This window comes from Cervus canadensis, chromosome 2 (genome assembly GCF_019320065.1).
Source record: "Cervus canadensis isolate Bull #8, Minnesota chromosome 2, ASM1932006v1, whole genome shotgun sequence".
Classification (NCBI taxonomy): domain Eukaryota; kingdom Metazoa; phylum Chordata; class Mammalia; order Artiodactyla; family Cervidae; genus Cervus; species Cervus canadensis.
In genome coordinates this window covers 59,162,644-59,183,133 of record NC_057387.1, presented here as the reverse complement: position 1 = coordinate 59,183,133, position 20,490 = coordinate 59,162,644, and the positions used below count along the sequence as shown (strand labels likewise).

The window sequence follows — 20,490 nt, the reverse complement described above, 5'->3', positions numbered from 1 at the left end:
GAAGTGGAACCTTTTAAAAATTTACAAAACTCTTTGTATAGTATATCCTTTTTTTGCTGGAGATTCCTAATTTTCTGAACCAGAATAAACTGGCCTATTTTATTGACAAGATTGGGCCATGGAGCTAGAAGACAGTATATTGAATCTCTGTTTCAATATTAATACAGCATTGACACTGTATTAATAGCAGCTACCTAGTCTTTGGCAATATACTCAACATCACGAATTTGTAAAATAATCAATTCAGTGGGTTTCCCAGGTGGCACTAGAGGTAAAGAACCCACCTGCCAGTGCAGGAGACCTAAGAGATGCAGGTTCAATCTTTGGGTCGGCCTGGAGGAGGGCATGGCAATCCACTCCAGTATTCTTGCCTGGAGAATCCCATAGACAGAGGAGCCTGGTGGGCTGCAGTCCATGGGGTCTCACAGAGGTGGACACAACTGAAACGACTTAGCACGCATGCACTTCTGGAATAGGATTATAGGTTTTTGGTGCTGTTTCTTTTTCCCTGTAATTTTCTGTATTGTCTGAACTTTATGTCTTGTGCATGTTTGCGGCTAGGAAGAAACACTGAACATATATACATTAAGAAACCCTCAGTAGGGGAAGGGGAAAAGAAGGGGAGATGTTTTTCAAGGAGTAAATGAAATATGTTTTCTGTGGCAGTTCCAAATTGGTTAGTTCTATCCTAACAGGAAAAAAAATGTCTTTGCATCATATTTAAGCTCTATTTTTACATAGATACACTTCATTTTTATTTCAATTTTATTAGAAAATGAGCTAGTTCTCAAATAACTGATTTTTTTTTTGCTTGGTTTTTCTTCATTGAAAAATATGTTTGAATGGATTCACCCCCACAATTTCACATTTTCTACTCGTTTTCTTTTTATGGCATAATACTCTATACATCCATATTTTTTCACATTCACATTCTTTTCTTTCCTTGTATTAGTAGTTTTGACGTTACAGTGGATAATATCTTTTCTCTTTTTTTTCCATTTATTTTTATTAGTTGGAGGCTAATTACTTTACAGTATTGTAGTGGTTTTTGTCATACATTGACATGAATCAGCCATGGATTTACATGTGTTCCCCATCCCGTTCCCCCTTCCCACCTCCCTCTCTACCCGATCCCTCTGGGTCTTCTCAGTGCACCAGGCCCGAGCACTTGTCTCATGCATCCCACCTGGGCTGGTGATCTGTTTCACCCTAGATAATATACATGTTTCGACGCTGTTCTCTCAAAACAATATATTTTCTTTCCTTAAATATACTACTATTTTATTCCTGAGGGGATAATTAATATGCTTAGAAAATAATTAGCTCCAAACTGTGGCCCTTTGTGCTTTGGAAAATTATTTAAGAAAAAGTGTTAGAGTGGAGGGGCAACCCTAAGTCTGGAAGTTTGTAATAAATAAATGGTTTCATCAGGATGTTCAAAAAGAAGGGTCAAAACGTTTAAATGATTTTGACTTTGAAGCTGTTAAGGCAGCCATTCTTACCTAAGAGTTGTAATCAATTTGTTTCTTTAAATGGGTTTTGGTTTGTTTGTTTTTAGGATATGTAGAGTACTTGTTTTTAATCATTCCTAAATTGCCCTGGTTAAGGCTTACTGTTACATAAAATAAAAAATAAAAACATTGCTGATTTTGCCTTTACAAAAATTATAGAGATAACTGTACCATGATTCTTTAAAAACCAAATTAAATATTTATTGTACTATCAGAAAAATCTCCCTAATTTCTCAAAGGCAATAAATTGTGTCTTACCCACAATACAATAAGCACATTCTTATGTAGAGCAGTAAGGTCAATAAATATTAGTTGAATGAAATGCATGATACTGTAATATCCCTGAAAATGTAAGCCTTTATTTATATATGACTAACTGGACTTTATAACCTCCAGAATACAAAGCTAGAATTTTTTTTTACAAAATTATTTACTTTTTCTCTAGGCCAATATTTTAAGAAATTAATTTTTAAGTGCTTTTTTAAGTAAAGAGCTTCTTTTGTCTTCAAGTAATTAACATCAAACAATGGAATGCTATCTGCCAGCACTTGCAGATTATTCCCATTAACCTCATTTTAGTCCTTAAGAGGAAATTCTACATCTAAGAGAAATAACAAGGTGCAGTAGACAAAAGGACTGATATATGGCTTAGATTAAAGCTTTTGCTCTGTTCCTAAATTCATTAGAAAGGACTTGAAAATTTTCTTTATTGCCTTACATCATTTTTCCTAATTATAAAATCAGAAGTAGTGATGTATGAGTAAAATAGTGTTATCATTTTATCAGATGGTTTTGTGACTCAGTAAAAACTATGTTACTGTGACAAAGTTATGTGGATTATTTACCACTAAGGAATTGCTTTTGTCTTTACATATTTCTAAATATACCATTTGTGCTTGCACTTAATCACAGTGCTCACAAAATAACTTCATTTTGTCTTTTTAAAAGTAGTATTCTGAAGTAAATAAAATGTGGAAAAAAAAAACCCCAATAGCAATTTAGCATAGTTTTATTTTTGGAGCATAAAAATGGAACTGCCTTTACTCCATGCAGCATTCTGCCAGGCTTCCATAGAAGCAAATGGAAATTACATATCCCTAACTCTTCTCAGTCAAAACACACCCCTTTTTCTTCTGAAGTTCATTCAAGTTGATTCCCCAGACTGTTCTTCCATGTCAGGTTCCATCTTCCCCAGTTAGTAATCATTGCATAACTGAGTGTTTGGAGGGACTCAAAACAGACTTTCTTCAGAATTTACCTACTTCCATTCAATGTAGAGACATCAGGAAAAAAGAAATGATGTCCTTTAACACTTAAATAGCAAATAAATTTATATTTTTTAAAAGTTATATCTTAGTTTATATAACCAGGGACCACATTTCATAAGTTATCTCATTTGATCCTTAAACATTACCTTACAAAAGGATTGTTCAAATCTTATTTTCCTCATTTTATCAGCCAAAATCAAGAACTGACTCTCAACTAAGTTTTAGGGTCCCAAATTCAGAGATATTTCCATTATAAACTGCATAATGTAAATGCCCCTTCTAAAGAACTCACTTCATATTTTCATTAGATGGTGTTTAGCCCTGGAGTACCTCTAACTAAAGACACTAGGCTTTCTAATTTATTTAATCATCACCACATGATACTTATTTAATGAGGTTGCAATTTCATGTCAAATGATCTATTAAAAAAATCAGTCATACATGGCCAGAAAATTTTTCATGTAGACTCAACTTGATCACTGCATAAGTAATGATAAGTAAACTAAAATTGAGTCAGTGTCTACCATATACTCATGTTATTGATATTTAACTGCATTAACCCATTAAGTATATTGTAATAATGTATTTAACTTTTTCTCATAGTTATCTAATTCTTTCTTTATTTGTCGTAACAGCTAAATATTATCTTTCTGGTGATCACATTATGCAAAATGGTGAAGCACTCGAACACATTAAAACCAGATTCTAGCAGGTTGGAAAACATTAAGTAAGTATTTTGTATTTTAATTTTAGTGCTTGACATACTAAGTGAAAGATATTCTCCACAGTGAATACATGAATACCATCTTTCAACTGTAGAAATTATTCAGAATGAAATTTTACTGATCAAGTTTGAATCTCACTGTTACCATGTCACAGACAATGGTCAGAAATTAGATAATTTCTGTCATGATCTAGAGCCAAAAAAATGTTTTAGTGCCTTCATGGAAATTCCATAAACTAGCAATCTCATTTAAATTTAAAATGCAGTTCAAAATGATGTTCCTGTTTGCATGACTGATATGATTATATTAAGTTTGTTTTGTTAAATGACTTTTTGATTTAAGGATTCTGAGCAGTTTCTACTTCTAATCCTGTTTTCCTAAGAGAATTTGCTCCATTACTATTGTTAACTTGGAGATTATCTGTTGTTTTCATGATAATTAAATAAATGTTTACTTTAATTCAGGGTTGAAAAAACGGAAATATCAATGGAAAAAGTGCTATCCAATTACAAAAAATCGATAGCTGTTGAAAAAAATTGATAGAGTTTTCAGTTATTTTTTAAAATATGAGTTAATTTAAAATCTGAGAAGATATTGTTCAAGTTGGTTATAATGGGGTATAGAAAATATTTTAAATGTTAAAAATGGCAGATTTTATAGTAAAGGTAATTTTTTTAAAATTAGGTGTTTTAGATAGGTTAGTGCCAGCTTCATTGCATGTTGCATGGTAAGAGAGAGAGCTAATCTTTAGCATCTCTCTCTTTTCTTCCTTTTCCTCTTTCTGTCTTCTCATCTACACCAGTAATTACCGTGTTTGTGATGGCTACTATAATACGGACTTACCTGGGTAAGGTAGAATGCTACATTAACAAATTTATGGCATGATTTATATTTTTACAAATCCGTCAATATCATGAATTGCCCTTAACTTTTAAATTATTTTGGAATATCTTATTTGCTAGAGTATTTTAAACTATAATATGCCTTTATTTTTTTAATTGCTTGCCTCTGCATTTTGACTTTCTTAATTTTGACTAATTTTATAAAATATATAAATGCTTTCTTATTACTTTCTATTTTAATTCTGTCTAATAATTTTGTTTCTCTTTTCTGCTTATAATGCTTTCTAGCTATGAAGATAATAAGCCATTTATCAAGTAAGATCATTAGTTAGACATGGAATGCACTGACTTTAAATCCTTTCATTCCGTCCTATTTTCTACAGTTCTTTTTTCCTTAAGCTATTCATGATGAAATCTCTCCAAAATTATTTTATTTTGAAGTTGTTCTCATGTTTTTGTCCCATTTCAGCTAGGCTTCTTCATGCTTTAGTTATAAAACCTTAGGTTCACCTAAGATTAGTTTCCTAGAATCTGAAGTTCAGGTGTTAAGTGATTATCTGCCATTTAACCTTTCTGTATGTGTCACATTATTCAGTGTCATGAGTGCACCACAGGACTGAAAATATAGGAGTAAGCTAATTAAGGACTCCTTAATTCCTTTTACCACAATGCACATAAAAGACAATAGAGTCATGGGGGTTAATTTACACCTTGTATTTTAATATAGTTTTCATACTTATTTATTCTGAATAAGAAAAGGTCATACCTGCTGTTGCTGTTTTCACTGGAGACTGCAGTACTAAATGCTATTGTTCTTTCTTTAATCAGTGAAAGGTTAAAGCCAAAATGCTGTTGAATTTGAATATGAACATAGAGAAAGTCAACTGCTACTAATGATATGCTAATATTTAAGTGTGATATGTGTTGTTCTCTCATTGAATCTGTTAATAAAATTCACTTTATTTTTTCAGGTCTTGGGTGCTTGGCGCGTTCGCTCTTCTATGTCTTCTTGGCCTAACCTGGTCATTTGGGTTGCTTTTTATTAATGAGGAGACTATTGTGATGGCATATCTCTTCACCATCTTTAATGCTTTCCAGGGAGTGTTCATTTTCATCTTTCACTGTGCTCTCCAAAAGAAAGTAAGTGAAAACTTGTTCTTTGATTTGAAAATAATACATTTAATAGAGATTTTAAGTTACCACTGGCATATTATTAATAGCATCATATTTTACTCATAAATTAATTGTAATGCAAGTCAGGAGGTTCAGGCTTCACATATAAGATATGTCAACACCAGTCATCTCTTGAATCTCAATTTGGCAATATTATAAACTAGATACTTGTAAGATTTTTTCTTTGAAGTCTACAAAAATGCTTTGTGCAGAGGGTATACAAGATAAAAAAAAATTTAAATAATCTTGTTCTTTCTCAGTATAAGGAATACAGTAGTTCAAAACAAAAATTGAGTATAAGGTTAAACGGCATCAATTTTAAAAGCATAAGATATATAAGTATGAATATTAATGTTGCCTTTTGAGTAATTTTGAAAGAATTTAAAACCCAATAATTTCATATTTCCCATCTTATTATTTTGTCCTGATTTAATGTTAAGTGGAGTCAGCAAAAATGATTCAAAAATTAAAGTTGCAGATGAAAAATTTTAATCTATTGTAAGATGTAAACCTAAGAGAATAAACTAGCTGCCATTTAAGTTTAAAATTTCCATGCCTTTCACTAGGTATCATCCTTTCCCTGTCTGCATACCTAATGTAGTCTTTTTATTCTGTTATTACTAGTTGGTCACTAAATTGAACAGAGAAATAGAATTGTGAAAGTGAAAACTATTAAGTTTTCAGTCCTGACAAGATGATAGTGTTGTTACTTCCATCAGCTCGGAATAAGCTATAATTTTGAGATAATGACAGTGGAATGTGCAATACTGACAGATAATGTACATTCATAGCAATATAGGCATTAGGCAAAACCAACACCAGAGGGTATTATTTGGATAAAATACCATTGTGATTGCCATTGTCTTGGTTATATAGCATTTCAGAGCAGTTAATAGCCATTAAATGTGCAAAAATTTTTTTGGTGTATCATGTCTTATTTAATAACACTGAACTTTAACTTCCTAAATATTATACAGGTATGACCTTGTAATTACTTTGGCTTTTAAATATTTTCTACGTAGATGAGCAGGTTATATACATGCAGATGATCATCATAACTTCTGTCAGATGTTTTTGATAAAGCATAAACTTAGCAGAAAAAGAATGACATCATCATTATTTCCTCATAGGGTTTGTGTATTAATTTTGCAGAGATATTGCTGTGCTTGTTAATTAACAATTATCTCTTTTAAGTTATTGTGTTTCACTTCATTTGAACAAGTTCTACTTAGTCTTGGATACATCATACTGGATATTGCCATGATGAGTTGTTAGAACATAATATAAGATGATTTAGTTAAAATCATGGTTCTAACTGCTTGAGTGAGTATATTTAGACAAAGAAAATACTTTGAAAGTTCAACCACTTTGTTATTTGTTCTAATAGCTATAATTAAATAAAGCTAAAAGAATGAAAATGAAAGTGCACTTAGATTTTAAAGGTCATTAGTGACTTTAATTCTCTAGTTTCCCAAGGAATAAGTGTCAAGAGTTTTGGTCTTTGCAGTGACAATGGTCATAGAACTATGATCTGCAGGGAGGAGGTGTGGAAGGTTGTCAGGGGGCTTTGAATGTGTTTTGAAACCTACTAGAAAAAAATAATTTCATGTGCAGCCTTTCATCCTTCCTCCTTATAATTTCAAAGTCTGGCTGTTAGCTACATGAAGCATATTTGTATGCCAAGATATAGCTTCACAGAATCCAGAAATATCCCCCACTCCTCCCAATTCTTGACCACCTAAGTGGGGCCCTATTATTTAGCATTGCTTGGACTCCACTTTTTAAACTGTAGTCTTTCATTTAGGCCTAAGAACTTTTCTATCTATTCATATATCCAAGCTTCAGGGGAAAAGGGAAATTACATGGGTAACTCATTAATGTGAATGGAAATTGCATAAATAGTTCCCTTATGTGCTAATGAAGTGAATAAGCATCTCAGACTCTCTACACTAAGTGTTAGAGCTAGACACATCAGAAAATGAAGAAAACATTCCATCCTAATTAATGGCATATGTATCAAAGGACATTATTTCCCCTTTATTCTTGTGCCAGTGCAGTCTTTCATTATAAAGAAGTTACCCACAACACTGCAATCCAGTAAAAGAAGTTTATGTGTTGACCTACCTAAGAGGACATAAAGCATATGAAACTTAAATGACTGAGTTACAAGTGGTTAAATGTAATTAAGCAAGGAAAATACTAAGTTTTTATCCTATTTTCTTGGCATGAGATAGAAAATTGGGTTGACTAAGGCTATTGCTAGAATAAGGCTTTTAAAATATTACCATTGTATTAATTACATTCGTACAATAATAACAGGGTAGAAAGCATATTTCTACATGTTATATCACACTTTAAAATCCGACTGAACTGTCTAGTGGACAGAGGTGTTTTTCCGATTACCAATTCAATTGAATTTGATTTTGTAATCTCCATGGAAAAGGGTTAGTGGAACTTTTCATCTGCTCTGCTCATTTAATTAGAGAGCAAGAGGAGCAAGTATGTTTATATTAACCCCTTGGTCTCGTGGTTATTCCATGCAGGTACGAAAAGAATACGGCAAGTGCTTCAGACATTCATACTGCTGCGGTGGCCTCCCGACTGAGAGTCCCCACAGCTCGGTGAAGGCGTCCACCACCAGAACCAGTGCTCGCTATTCCTCTGGCACACAGGTAACAAAGACTCTGACAGCATCTTTAATTAACCTTCTCTATAGAATGCCTTCTGAGACATGTTCTGTTCAGATGCACTAATTGTCTTCTCAGTATAATATCTAGGTAGCAAATACTTGCCCTCTTAGTTTTTTGGTTTTAATATCTTCTTAAGTATTTCTGCAAGATGTTTCTTTAGGTATAAACATCCTTTTTCGAGAGCTATACTTCTTTAAGAAGTATGTCATAATAGTTTGGTATCCTAAACTCACATAATATAGGACTCAGGGAGCATTCAATAAACATTTGTTAGTCAACCATCATCTCCACTTTAAAAAAAGATGATAATTGAACATTTCTTTAAGATTAGAAGATTAAATACTCCTTAATAAAGAAGCAACACAGCAGTATAGACTTCCTAAGTTTAAGAACAGAATCAATACACTTTTTTTTTTAAAGTCAAAAGATCATCCTACACAGATTGTTTAAGGTAAATTTTTGTGTTTCTTTACTGTAAGGTAAGCTTGGGAAAGCTAACATAACATGTGTCTTGCTATTTTATGTTAATAGAGTCGTATAAGAAGGATGTGGAATGACACTGTGAGAAAACAATCTGAATCTTCTTTTATCTCAGGTGACATCAATAGCACTTCAACACTTAATCAAGGTCAGTTACTAGGAAAATTTGAGTTTACTATATAAATTTTGCGCCTTTTGCCAATTTACAGTATTTCTAGAGGAAACACTGACTTTTTCTCTCAAATGAGTTTATATCATAAGCTCTTTCTTAAACCTGTTGAGTCATCTTTTATCCTTTATTAAAGTACATATAAATTCTTTTTATTCAATAATGTAATGCAAAAAGTATAATTTCAAACTCCACATTAATAGAGTAAGGCTGGAAAACGTAATTTCTGAGAACATACTTTGCCACAGATTAAAATATGTTCCTAGGGATACAAATTATTCCTTTCTAAATGTACATTTATGAAAATTTTCTTTTTAAAAAATTAATATAATTAGAATAACTACTGCTCACATTAAACAGTGCCAGTTTTGTAGTAAAAAATCTTATTTGTAAAATTCTTCTGTTTTTATATTTCTTTCAAAAAGTAAATGTTAAAAACATTTATAGTAACTCTTCATAAATAATTAAAATATGTGAGAACTTACAAAGTAACTTTTACATTTGAATTGTTATTTTTAATGTGTCTACAATTATACTCATCACATAATCAGTATAATTCTAACTTAAATTAATATGGCAAATAAAATAACTTAGCAAGATAAGGACAAGTGCATCTACACACACATATTGCTGAGTACAAGCTTAGTAAATTTCAATTTATTATGAAAAAAATCATATATTATTTTATATGTTCTTAGAAAGGTAATTTATCAAGTAATTTCAGTTTTGATGTACTGTTATAATGTAATATATTTTATCACAATGGAATATTAAAGACGTTTTTCATTGTTGGCATTGTTCTGATGAGATTCTGTTTTAAAATGAAAAAAGCATATGTATGGCATCAAAACCAACTTGAATTTTAAAATATTTTTAGCCAAATTACATTAGCTATGCAAAACATATGTTTGATAAGTATTGAAAGGTTTGTAATTTGTCAATTAGAATGAGTGAAATGTGTGTTTATCCCACTGCTCTGATGTTTTACCTAATTCTGTTAAGATGACTGTCAAAAAGGAAATGAATTATTCAATGATTCATTTTTGAAACCTGGCAAATAAGATCATAGAAGGAAAAGTCTTGCTACATGGAATTGGTGAATGGTCTAATAATTCATTATACGCAGTCTCTCTTTTTCCCCTCAGCATGTGTGCTCTTGCATTTACTAAGAGAAGCTTGGTGCAATGCGTCATACTTTTTACGTGTTTGTGAAAGTTGTTTTTCCTCCTGCTTGTATCAAAGTTGGTATTAACACAGATGTTTTCATGAGGGATAATCCCACACCTGTAAATCCTGAAAGTTTGAGATTCCCTCTTTTGGGCTTCAGTGGTTAGGTTTTTAATATTAAGCAGTAACATCTCGAAACATAATGTTGATCTCTGTGCATTTAATTGCCATTTTTGTTTAACAGTGATTTTGTATAAATTAGTAAATGTCATCCTCAGCAGGTGTTTACTTGGGGGACTTAGAAAGCACCTGTGAATTATTGAAATTTAACTTTCCTCTCCCCTTTCTCCTTCAAATTAGTAGTTCAAATACAGTCAGAGAATTTCAGCAGATTTTCCTTTGCCAACTTATCCACTACCCTTGTTGAATACAAAAAGTACTTTACTGCAACTGTAACACTAAAACAAGAGAACTGATGTATCTTTTTCTGTTTCTTTGCTTTAGGAATGACTGGCAATTACCTACTAACAAACCCTCTTCTCCGGCCCCACGGCACTAACAACCCCTATAACACATTGCTCGCTGAAACAGTTGTGTGTAATGCCCCTTCAGCTCCCGTGTTTAACTCACCAGGTGTGCTTATACTTACGAATACAACTACCTTTCTTTGCTGCCAAACAGAGCTCTGATCTTTACCCTTTTTCTAGAATACTCAAGTTGCCATATATTTGTTATTATATCCTTAATTTCTCAGTTAAAAAGAATTATGGTATTGCCCATGCCAGGCTTCTAAAACTGCACTATATTATAGTATAGTAAAAATTCAGTCGTGATAGTATTTACAAATAATTATCCATGTTTTTGACACAGGTGGCATAAATCTTAATATATTATTACAGGACTGACATCACATGGTCCGAGAGCCCATCTTCAAGATTTATATCATTTAGAGGTATCCTATCTATGTAATATACTGTTCAGTTGACTCTAAAGCTTGCTGACAGAGTTTGTTTCTGGCATGACTTAGCTAAATAAAGATAATTTGGATGCCTAGGTATAGAAAACTGCATCCAGCATTGTCAATCTAACCACACTATAGTATAGTGCAGCTTTATGGTAGTTTTTCTTTTTGTCTTAAAAAACTTTGAGGATAAAGTTAGTATTAGTTAGTTTCTATCTGTAGTTATTTTGGGGGGAGGAGGAGAGATTGTCACTAACCCATCCTGTATTTTATTATGTTTTCTAATAGCTTATTTACTGTAAAAATATATTTAATATTAACAGAATTTGCAAGATTTTGGTGAAAGTTATTACATAATTACTATTAGCATATAATCTTTATTTGTAATTGATATTTGCCACTAAATTAAACACAGAACTTCGTTTCCATTTTTTTCTTGAAATTCTTTTTTAACGTAACTGCAGCTTCTCTTTTCATTCTCTTGTTTTTCTTACTTTCCTTATGCTTTCCTCTAGCAACCTACAGAGAGACAAGTATGGGAGTAAAACTTAACTTTGCCTATCAAATGTAAATTTTTTCAGCATGATTTTTAACCGGCACAATTAAAACATAAGTAGCAGTCATGAAGTAGACTCAGCGGGCAAGTGGTTCACAATTTGCAACTCACATGTTTCCAAATTCAAACAGTACATTTACATGTACTGCCTTTTGTCAGTAATAGAGGTCTGTAGCAAATGCTGTTCATACTTAAGTACATGCAATGCTGAAATAATTTGCTTCTTAAAGCCTGAGGTACTGTCAACCCGAATGCTGAATAATTGACTTATCATTTCTGCATTCCCACAGTAATCTTGCTACAGGCTGTGGAAAGTCTTCCAGTGAATTACCTGAACTTGGGCAGAAAAAGTTGCCTCTTCAAAACCAGCCAAAGATGTGCTTAGATCTGCAGTATATCATAGAAAACACCTTTTGGATTATCCAGTATATATTCTTATATTTATTAAACAACAACACAAAGAAAGAAAAATGACAAGATCATACCTCTATGGAGGAAACAAATGCTAGCAACCGATCCCCGAGTCACTGTAATTTAAAACATCAAGTGTTTCCTAGTAATAGATCTTCTAAAATTTGTGGCACATATATGAATTTATAAAGCTAGTGAATCATGTCAACCAGGCTGAAGGAAGCCTTGCAAAGAACTATCGTTACTTCATTTTGTTATATGTGCCACGGAGCATAATACGAACCGAATTGTCAATTTTTCAAATGTAGAAGTTGGATCAGAATTTTTAAAATAGCGTGAATCAACAATATGATCCTTCCTATTTTCTTATTTTCTGCTAATGATAATTAATTGAGCAATTATGAGTTATTTATTGGTGTGACATTAAGTTTTCTAGGATAATCTGCAGCTTTATAAGTGGAGTGAGCACTAAAAAGGGAAATTTCCTATTTTTTCCAAGAATTAATTTTTTTTCCTAAACTCCTCCAAGCCTTGCATACAATGCAGCAGCCTCACAGTGGTCAGTTTCATTTCAATAACATCATTTCATTCTTTTTTTTTCCAGACCTATCTGTAGACAAGTGATTTTTTTCTCTAGGATTTTGAGAATGAATAACCTAACTTTCCATGGTACAGACCATTTAATTTTCTCTAAAACTTTTTTTTTTCATCTGCCTGAGAAGCACTGTGATGTCTTAGTTTACATGTTTATGTGTCTGTAGAAAAATACAAAGAGAGCATGTTACCATATTTTTTTTCCTCCTAAACCTCTTTTCATATCTTCAGCAGATGTATCCAATCTTTCATTCCTTTAGAGATAAAAATGTATTAGCCAAGGCTGACACCCTTTTCCCATTCCACAGTTAATACTTATCCTTGGTTTAATTTCTGTGACCCATATTTAAGAAATCTCCTAACATTTCTACGTTTAACCTCCATGCCCATGGTGTCTGTGGGCCAGTCTCGTATAGTAGACTCTGCTGGTTCATTAGAAGCTGTCACTGTGACTGATGCAAACTGCAGGGCTGCAGGCAAACTTTGACCATTAGAAGCCTGGGGCCATTGCTATTAGAGTGTTAGTACCAAAACAAAAGTTCAAAATCATAAGAAATATTCAATGAAAAAGCAAAAGGCTGCTATTGCTGGTAATCTAATTTGTTGAACCCTTGCTCTGACTAAGTTGCTGAGAAGCTTAGAAATTCTTCATCATGTTACAATAAATCATTTTACTTTTTTTTATATATCAGCTACTCTTAGGCCAGATAGCCTGAGCAGACAGACATGATGTGAGTTGTCCAAAGTGAGTCATTCCACCTGCTGTCTATCGTGTGGTTGGATGGTGCTTGTGGGCCCCTGGTCCAGTCAGTGTGAGAGATGGCTATCTTTGTTAAACATGAATTCTTTGTGTCTGTCCATTTCTTCATTTTTTTTTTTTTTACTTCATCTCCAGAAAAAGGAAATGTTAGAATGTTGTTTAAAGAGTTGCTTGCCAGTTTTGTGGGTTTATGTTGTACATTTGCCTTCAGTTTTTGTATGTGACTTATTCCCTTTTAATTTAGTGTTGTTTAGGACAAATTCTGTTAATTTTATTTTTACAAACCATAGTCTCGTACTTTAAAATGTAAATGTCACTAATGAATTGCTTTGCATTAACTATGCAAGGGCATGGAGTGAAGTCTTCTTTGTAAGAGTGTCAGAGATTTGACCAAAAATCAATTGATAAATACCGTCTCCTCAAAATTGATAAATCAACATTCTGTATGCCCTCTTCCCTCCCCAGAAAACAGTATTATTTTTTCACACTAGTTCCTGTTATCTAAGGGGTTGCAACTGTTTACAGTTGGGAACGCGGGAAAGCCTGACACTTTCCAAGTGTTAGCTTTCGAATACAACTTTGTCCTGAACGACATTAAAAAGTTTTGTTCTAAAGAAGTAACGAGCCTCTCATCAGGAACAGAGGCAGTAATGGGACCCCTCCCTTTTCTGTTTCAGGACATTCACTGAACAATGCCAGGGATACAAGTGCCATGGATACTCTACCGCTAAATGGTAATTTTAACAACAGCTACTCACTGCGCAAGGGGGACTATAACGACGGCGTGCAGGTTGTGGACTGTGGACTAAGTCTGAATGACGCCGCTTTTGAGAAGATGATCATTTCAGAATTAGTGCACAACAACCTGCGGGGCGGCAGCAAGGCTCACAACCTCGAGCTCACGCTGCCAGTCAAGCCTGTGATCGGAGGGAGCAGCAGCGAAGACGACGCTATCGTGGCAGACGCCTCGTCTCTAATGCACGGTGACAATCCTGGGCTGGAGCTCCATCACAAAGAGCTCGAGGCCCCGCTCATCCCTCAGAGGACTCACTCCCTTCTGTACCAGCCCCAGAAGAAAGCAAAGCCCGAGGGGACTGACAGCTACGTGTCCCAGCTGACAGCCGAGGCCGAGGACCACCTCCAGTCCCCCAACAGAGACTCTCTGTACACAAGCATGCCCAACCTCAGAGACTCTCCCTATCAGGAGAGCAGCCCCGACATGGAACAAGACCTGTCTCCGGCCCGGAGGAGTGAGAACGAGGACATCTACTATAAGAGCATGCCAAACCTTGGAGCTGGCCACCAGCTTCACATGTGCTACCAGATCAGCAGGGGCAATAGCGATGGGTACATAATCCCCATTAACAAAGAAGGGTGTATTCCAGAAGGAGACGTCAGAGAAGGACAAATGCAGCTGGTGACAAGTCTCTAATAGTGCCACTAAGGAATTCCAGAGGCCACACGCAAGTAGTGAATGCAGACAGACTCCATTGGCCCTATGCAGCTCCCTGAAACTCTGCTTGAAGAGATGGCCCTGTTGACCTGTGGTTCTCCAGTGTAAAAAAAAGATGACTGAACCTTGCAGTTCTGTGAATTTTTATAAAACATAAAAAAACTTTGTATATACAGAGTATACTAAAATGAATTATTTGTTACAAAGAAAAGAGATGCCAACCAGGTATTTTAAGATTCTGCTGCTGTTTAGAGAAATTGTGAAACAAACAAATCAGAACTTTCCAGCCATTTTACTGCAGCAGTTTGTGAACTAAATTTGTAAATATGGCTGCACCATTTTTGTAGGCCTGCATTGTATTATATACAAGACGTAGGCTTTAAAATCCTGTGGGACAAATTTACTGTACCTTACTGTTCCTGACAAGACTTGGAAAAGCAGGAGAGATATTCTGCAGCAGTTTGCAGTTGACTGCAAACCTTTTACATTAAGGCAAAGATTGAAAACATGTTTAACCACTAGCAATCAAGCCACAGGCCTTATTTCATATGTTTCCTCAACTGTACAATGAACTCTTCAAAAATGGCTAAAGAAATTATATTTTGTTCTATTGCTAGGGTAAAATAAATACATTTGTGTCCAACTGAAATAGAATTGTCATTAAAAATAATTTTAAAGAGTTTGAAGAAAATATTGTGAAAAGCTCTTGGTTGCACATATGTTATGAAATGTTTTTTCTTACACTTTGTCATGGTAAGTTCTACCCATTTTCACTTATTTTCCACTGTATACAGTGTTCTGCTTTGACATGTTAGTCCTTATTCTTACATTTAAATTTCTTATTGCCAAAAGAGCGTGTTTTATGGGGGGAAAACTCTTTGAAGCCAGTTACGCCATGCCTTGCACAAATGTGGTGAAATCTAGAAAAGGTTGTGTCACCCTGTTTGTTCTTGAACGGGGGGCAGCGAGGGCACTGGGCACTTCTCACAAACTTTCTAGTGAACAAAAGGTGCCTATTCTTTTTTAAAAAATGAAATAAAACATAAATATTACTCTTCCATATTCCTTCTGCCTATATTTAGTAATTAATTTATTTTATGATAAAGTTCTAATGAAATGTAAATTGTTTCAGCCAAATTCTGCCTTTCTTTTCATCCCTTTGTGTAAACCTGTTAATAATGAGCCCATCACTAATACCCAGTGTAAAGTTTAACACGGTTTGACAGTAAATAAATGTGAATTTTTTCAAGTAGTTAACGTGCACTTTTATGTATGACATATAATTGGCTTTAATGCATGGCCACTTTGCCACCCAGCTCCCCTTGGGTACACTAGGTCCTTTCACAGTATAACCCACGAATATGCAAAAGAATACACTCAGCTGCCTGATGGTTCTATATGCTGAAAAGAATATATTTGTATTCTAATTGCCAATTACCAGTGCACAAAATCTGGCAGATAGGTTTCAGTAGGGAAGTATACTGAAAGTACTTGTGTTTGTTGCATTGCAACAAGCCAAAACAAATAAAAATGAAAAAAAGGAGATGCATTGGAAATTCTCCAAATCTAAAAAAAACTTTTCATCAGTATTGAGAAGAAAATTCTAAAACATACTTTTAGAGTTTGAAGATTATAAGTATTCCTATAGGCAGCTATGGATGACGATGTTTTTTATCATGGGAAGGTTCAAAAATCATATAATTGAATCTCAACAAATAGATTTTTCCTGTCTACATCATCCGCATTTATACCAAATTCTTCTAAAGCTTATTGGTTCTCTCAAGTGCTTCCGCCAAGTTAGAAATCACTTTATTTCATGTGGACACACTTAGTCATGCCTATTTAAAAAGAGTAATAAGAAAAATATTTTAAAGCATACTTATCTAAATGTGAATGTAGTAAGGTAGATACTATGTAATAAAATACTATCAACATTTAGTAGGGTCACAATGGAGGATTGTATTCACATATGGTTAATTCCTAACAAGTTGGAAATTGACCATAAAAATTATGTTAATATTCAAACAGATTTAACTGTTCTCTGAGAAGGGTATTCATATTTCCTTGGGTAAAATTCTGCAGGAATTTATAAACCTTTATCTGCTATAAGAGGACATTATATAATCAAGCATTTTAATTTTCTGTTTTGTTATATATTATCCTGTGCAAGTGTGAAATTTTACAATGTAATATTATCTGTACTTCCTAGTATACAGGCCAGCTATGGTTAGATTGGCTCAGTGATGAGTTGCCAAAAAAAAAAAAAAGGCAGCACTGATTTTTCAATTTATAGTATTTCTCTTGAGGCTGTTCTAAAACTGGTATGATGTGAACTAGTGCAGAAGCACTTGGTACTTAACTGGTTAATGTTCTCTTCAGCATAGATAATTTATAAGTCTTCATAATAGAGAATACAATTTGGAAGCTATCATTTATCTTTGCTGCTGAAACAATCTCTTTAAAATGAATTTTCTTTTAAAAATATATAAATGTTGCCTTAAATTCTATCCAGGATTCTCCCTAATACAGATTAATTTCTTAGGTTTAAAATTATTAATCTATTGACTGATGTATTATCAACCCAGTAGTTTCTTTGGGTCTGTCCATACTTCACCTGGATATACAATTTCCACATTCTTAATTGTTTCTCTTTGTGGTAGTAAAAACCGTGAATATTTATAAAGTCACATTATTACACCTTATCTCAGGGACAGTTACTCAACTGGCCTATTAATAAATAATAAGGAATGATTTTTATTTATTTTAGATTTGGCTTGATAAATGTTAGTCCAGATTGATCACTTTTATTTTAAAATACCGGCTTGTGTTTGTTCTCTTCACCAGTAGAAAAAAATTATTACTTATACATTTGTATATATTCATCTTATAGGCTTTCAAAATTATTTATGTGGAAGATAATCCCTTAGAATCCATAAATTAGTTAAATATGTCAGCAGCTCAACTCATCCACATTCATTTGAGCCTAATTATATATATTAACCAGAAAAACAACAGCGACAATTATTTGACAGAAAGTCACTGTCACTATACTTCCCTCTGGAAGAAGCATCAGACACAAATTCATTGCCCAATATTAAGAGAAAAATTTGTGTGCTCTTGTCATATGGGTGTATTCAGGATGCTTGCTTTATGTATGTATTTAAATGATAAATGAGAAAATGTAATTTTCCATCAATTTAATTTTGAACCTCAGGCTTAAGGCTGACCTTTAAGATGTTCTCGTGGGATAGAGTGTTTTGTAAAAAACTTCAACTTAGTAAAATCTTTATTGCAGTTATACCCTTCTAAGTAGAAAAACTTAAAAGAATGCATACAAGTTGAATTTCTGAAATGAAACAGCTCTTCATATTTTATTGATAATGAAATTTTCTTTAAAGGCAATAATCCCTGCAGTGTTTTAAAAATAAAACTTAGTACCAAGATTTCACATGGTTCTGTGTTCCACATATTTCTCTTTCCATGAAATTGTTGTGTTAAATCTCAAACATTATGGAAGGTTGAATGTAGATGAACATTGCTTCACTGTGTAATACAATTAGTATGCTTTTTGGTGAAAATCACATGCTTCCTGCTAGTGAGTATCAAGTTGATTATGAATAGTCCTTCGATAGCATGTGTTGGCAGCCTGGAACATTAGTGCTCAAGGGTGAGTGAATACTAGTGGGTTTGGAGGTTAACTTATGACCGTACTAATTATCATTTGAAAGGTATAAAATGCAAATTTTCTGTCATGTCACTCTGAGTCTTTCTCCAAATGATTGTAGAGACACATTATGTTACCTAAATGCACCAAACAGAAAAACTTGAATGTTTAAAGATACCACATTTTAACCACCATGTATTTTACGCACTTTACTAGTACTTTGTTCCAAAAGGTATGGGGACTAATGGAAATTTCTGGACATTATCCAACTTCATTTCAAGGCGCTATGGGCACTGAGCTTTCAAGGCCACATATCTCTATCAGAGGGCATTAATAAGAAGCTGTAAGTGCACCATGTAATTAGACTAATTAAATATACTGTTAAGTGTTTTTCAAATATTGGCAATAGACCACCCCTCATCTCTTAATAAGGCTTTTTTTGAGTCTCTCTCTCTCTCCTGGTGGTGGTACTGTTTACTGAGTGTGAAGTTTCTCAGAAAGAAGCCTTTCAGATGTCAGTTTGACTTCTAAAACCTATTGTTTTAACTTGTATATTTTTTCTGAATTCACGCATTGTGAAATGCTGTTAGGTGTGCTAGCACTTAACATTATAAATCACTGTATGAAATAAGAAACAACAAAACAGGTAACCCAATATAACAGAGCTAACCAAACCCTTTACCATGGAAAAAAAAAATTGCCCCATGAATCTTTCACACGTTTTTCTACTACGTGTTTATTAAAGCTCTTAGAAATGTTTAAAAGGCATAGTTAATCTTAAGTAAACCAATGTTGGGTGAGAATAAGAGACTAGTGATGAATGATCAATTTTTGAATGGTTTTCTGAATATATTTTTCATAAGCATTTTTTAATTGTATGTCAGAACTAAGCTTTTAAAAAGCGTTTTGGCAGTCAGAGCAACATGGCTTTTTTGTTTGATTTTATTAGGCAAAAAATGACTAATCTTTTGATCTTTTCTTAGAAAGCTGACAGCTACTATATAGAATACCCAGGAACAATGATAGGTATCAGAGGTATTGATTAGATGAAAGACTCATTTATGTTTCTCTCCTGAAATATCAATCTTAATAAATAGACGGCTTTTCGCCAAAACATAGCAGTAGTACATAGTAAAGCCTTTTAACACTGTAATAAAGAAGCTACAAAATTGCTGCCTAATTTTTAAAGATATCTCAGACTAAATGATTTTGTCCCATTTAATACTTTTCATAATATTGCAACAAAATTAAAAGTACTAGCACCTACCATTTAATAAATGCTTCATACATGCCATACTCTGAACTAAATACTTAAAATACTAAATACTTTATTGCACTTAATCCTCTTAAAAATCCTCTGAGAAGGGTGCTCATTATCCACTTTTGCAAAAGAAGAAAAATAATTTGCTCAAGACCTCTCAGCTGGTGATGGCCAACCTGCGCTAGCATCTGTTTGGCTCCAGAGTTTGTGTTTAACCAACACGTACCACCTCCGGTTTCACGCAGGGTCCCAAGCATATCTCATACCTCATGGACTGTTTCTCTGCTGGTAGTTAGAGAAGTTTGTTTGTTTTGAATCCATAGAGTTATAAAAGAAAATGCAGTTTAAAAAAAAAGTTTAAATAGGTCAAAGAGTTTCAGAGGAAGATACCCCAGCTAAAAGATAGTTTTACCTCAGATTTTAGAAGAGGGGCTGTTAGCTGGGTGGTAGTCAGATGTAAAGTTTATTAGTTACTGATTTGCTCCCTCTGGAACTAACTTAAAAGACAGTCATAAAGCATTTGTAGTAGGAAAAAAAAATCACAAGATTTTGAGTCAGGTAATCCTTACTTGATCAATAATATAATACTGGTTGACCCAGTCAATCTGATCAACAATCACAAAAAATGAGAGAATTTATTCATGTACATGCTTTTTATTTTCTTTCAAAACTGAGCCATAACTATAATGGAAAAGGCATATGAAAAATCACAATATTTGATTTCTCTTCAGTTCTTTTAAAAATTAATAGTTGTGTTAAATAGTGTGTCTGTTTGAGAGAAACAGGGTGAATATATGTGCATTTC

At 33.6% G+C, this 20,490-nt stretch overlaps 1 protein-coding gene across 13 annotated transcripts in view; it reads left to right on the top strand.

Moving 5' to 3' along the window:
• The window catches only part of ADGRL2 (adhesion G protein-coupled receptor L2), a 296,333-nt gene extending 280,321 nt beyond the window's left edge, over positions 1-16,012 (top strand). For 6 of the 13 annotated variants that reach the window (XM_043460869.1, XM_043460867.1, XM_043460868.1 and 3 more), the window contains 6 exons: positions 3,415-3,506; positions 5,318-5,486; positions 8,063-8,191; positions 8,741-8,837; positions 10,530-10,658; positions 13,985-16,012. In XM_043460869.1, coding sequence (XP_043316804.1) covers positions 3,415-3,506; positions 5,318-5,486; positions 8,063-8,191; positions 8,741-8,837; positions 10,530-10,658; positions 13,985-14,739 — 1,371 coding nt within the window. In that variant the 3' untranslated portion in view covers positions 14,740-16,012. Of the gene's footprint in view, positions 1-3,414; positions 3,507-5,317; positions 5,487-8,062; positions 8,192-8,740; positions 8,838-10,529; positions 10,659-10,895; positions 10,978-13,984 lie in introns of all 13 variants that reach the window. The other 7 variants (XM_043460873.1, XM_043460872.1, XM_043460871.1 and 4 more) reach the window with 5 other exon arrangements.
• The last annotated feature ends 4,478 nt before the right edge of the window (positions 16,013-20,490 follow it).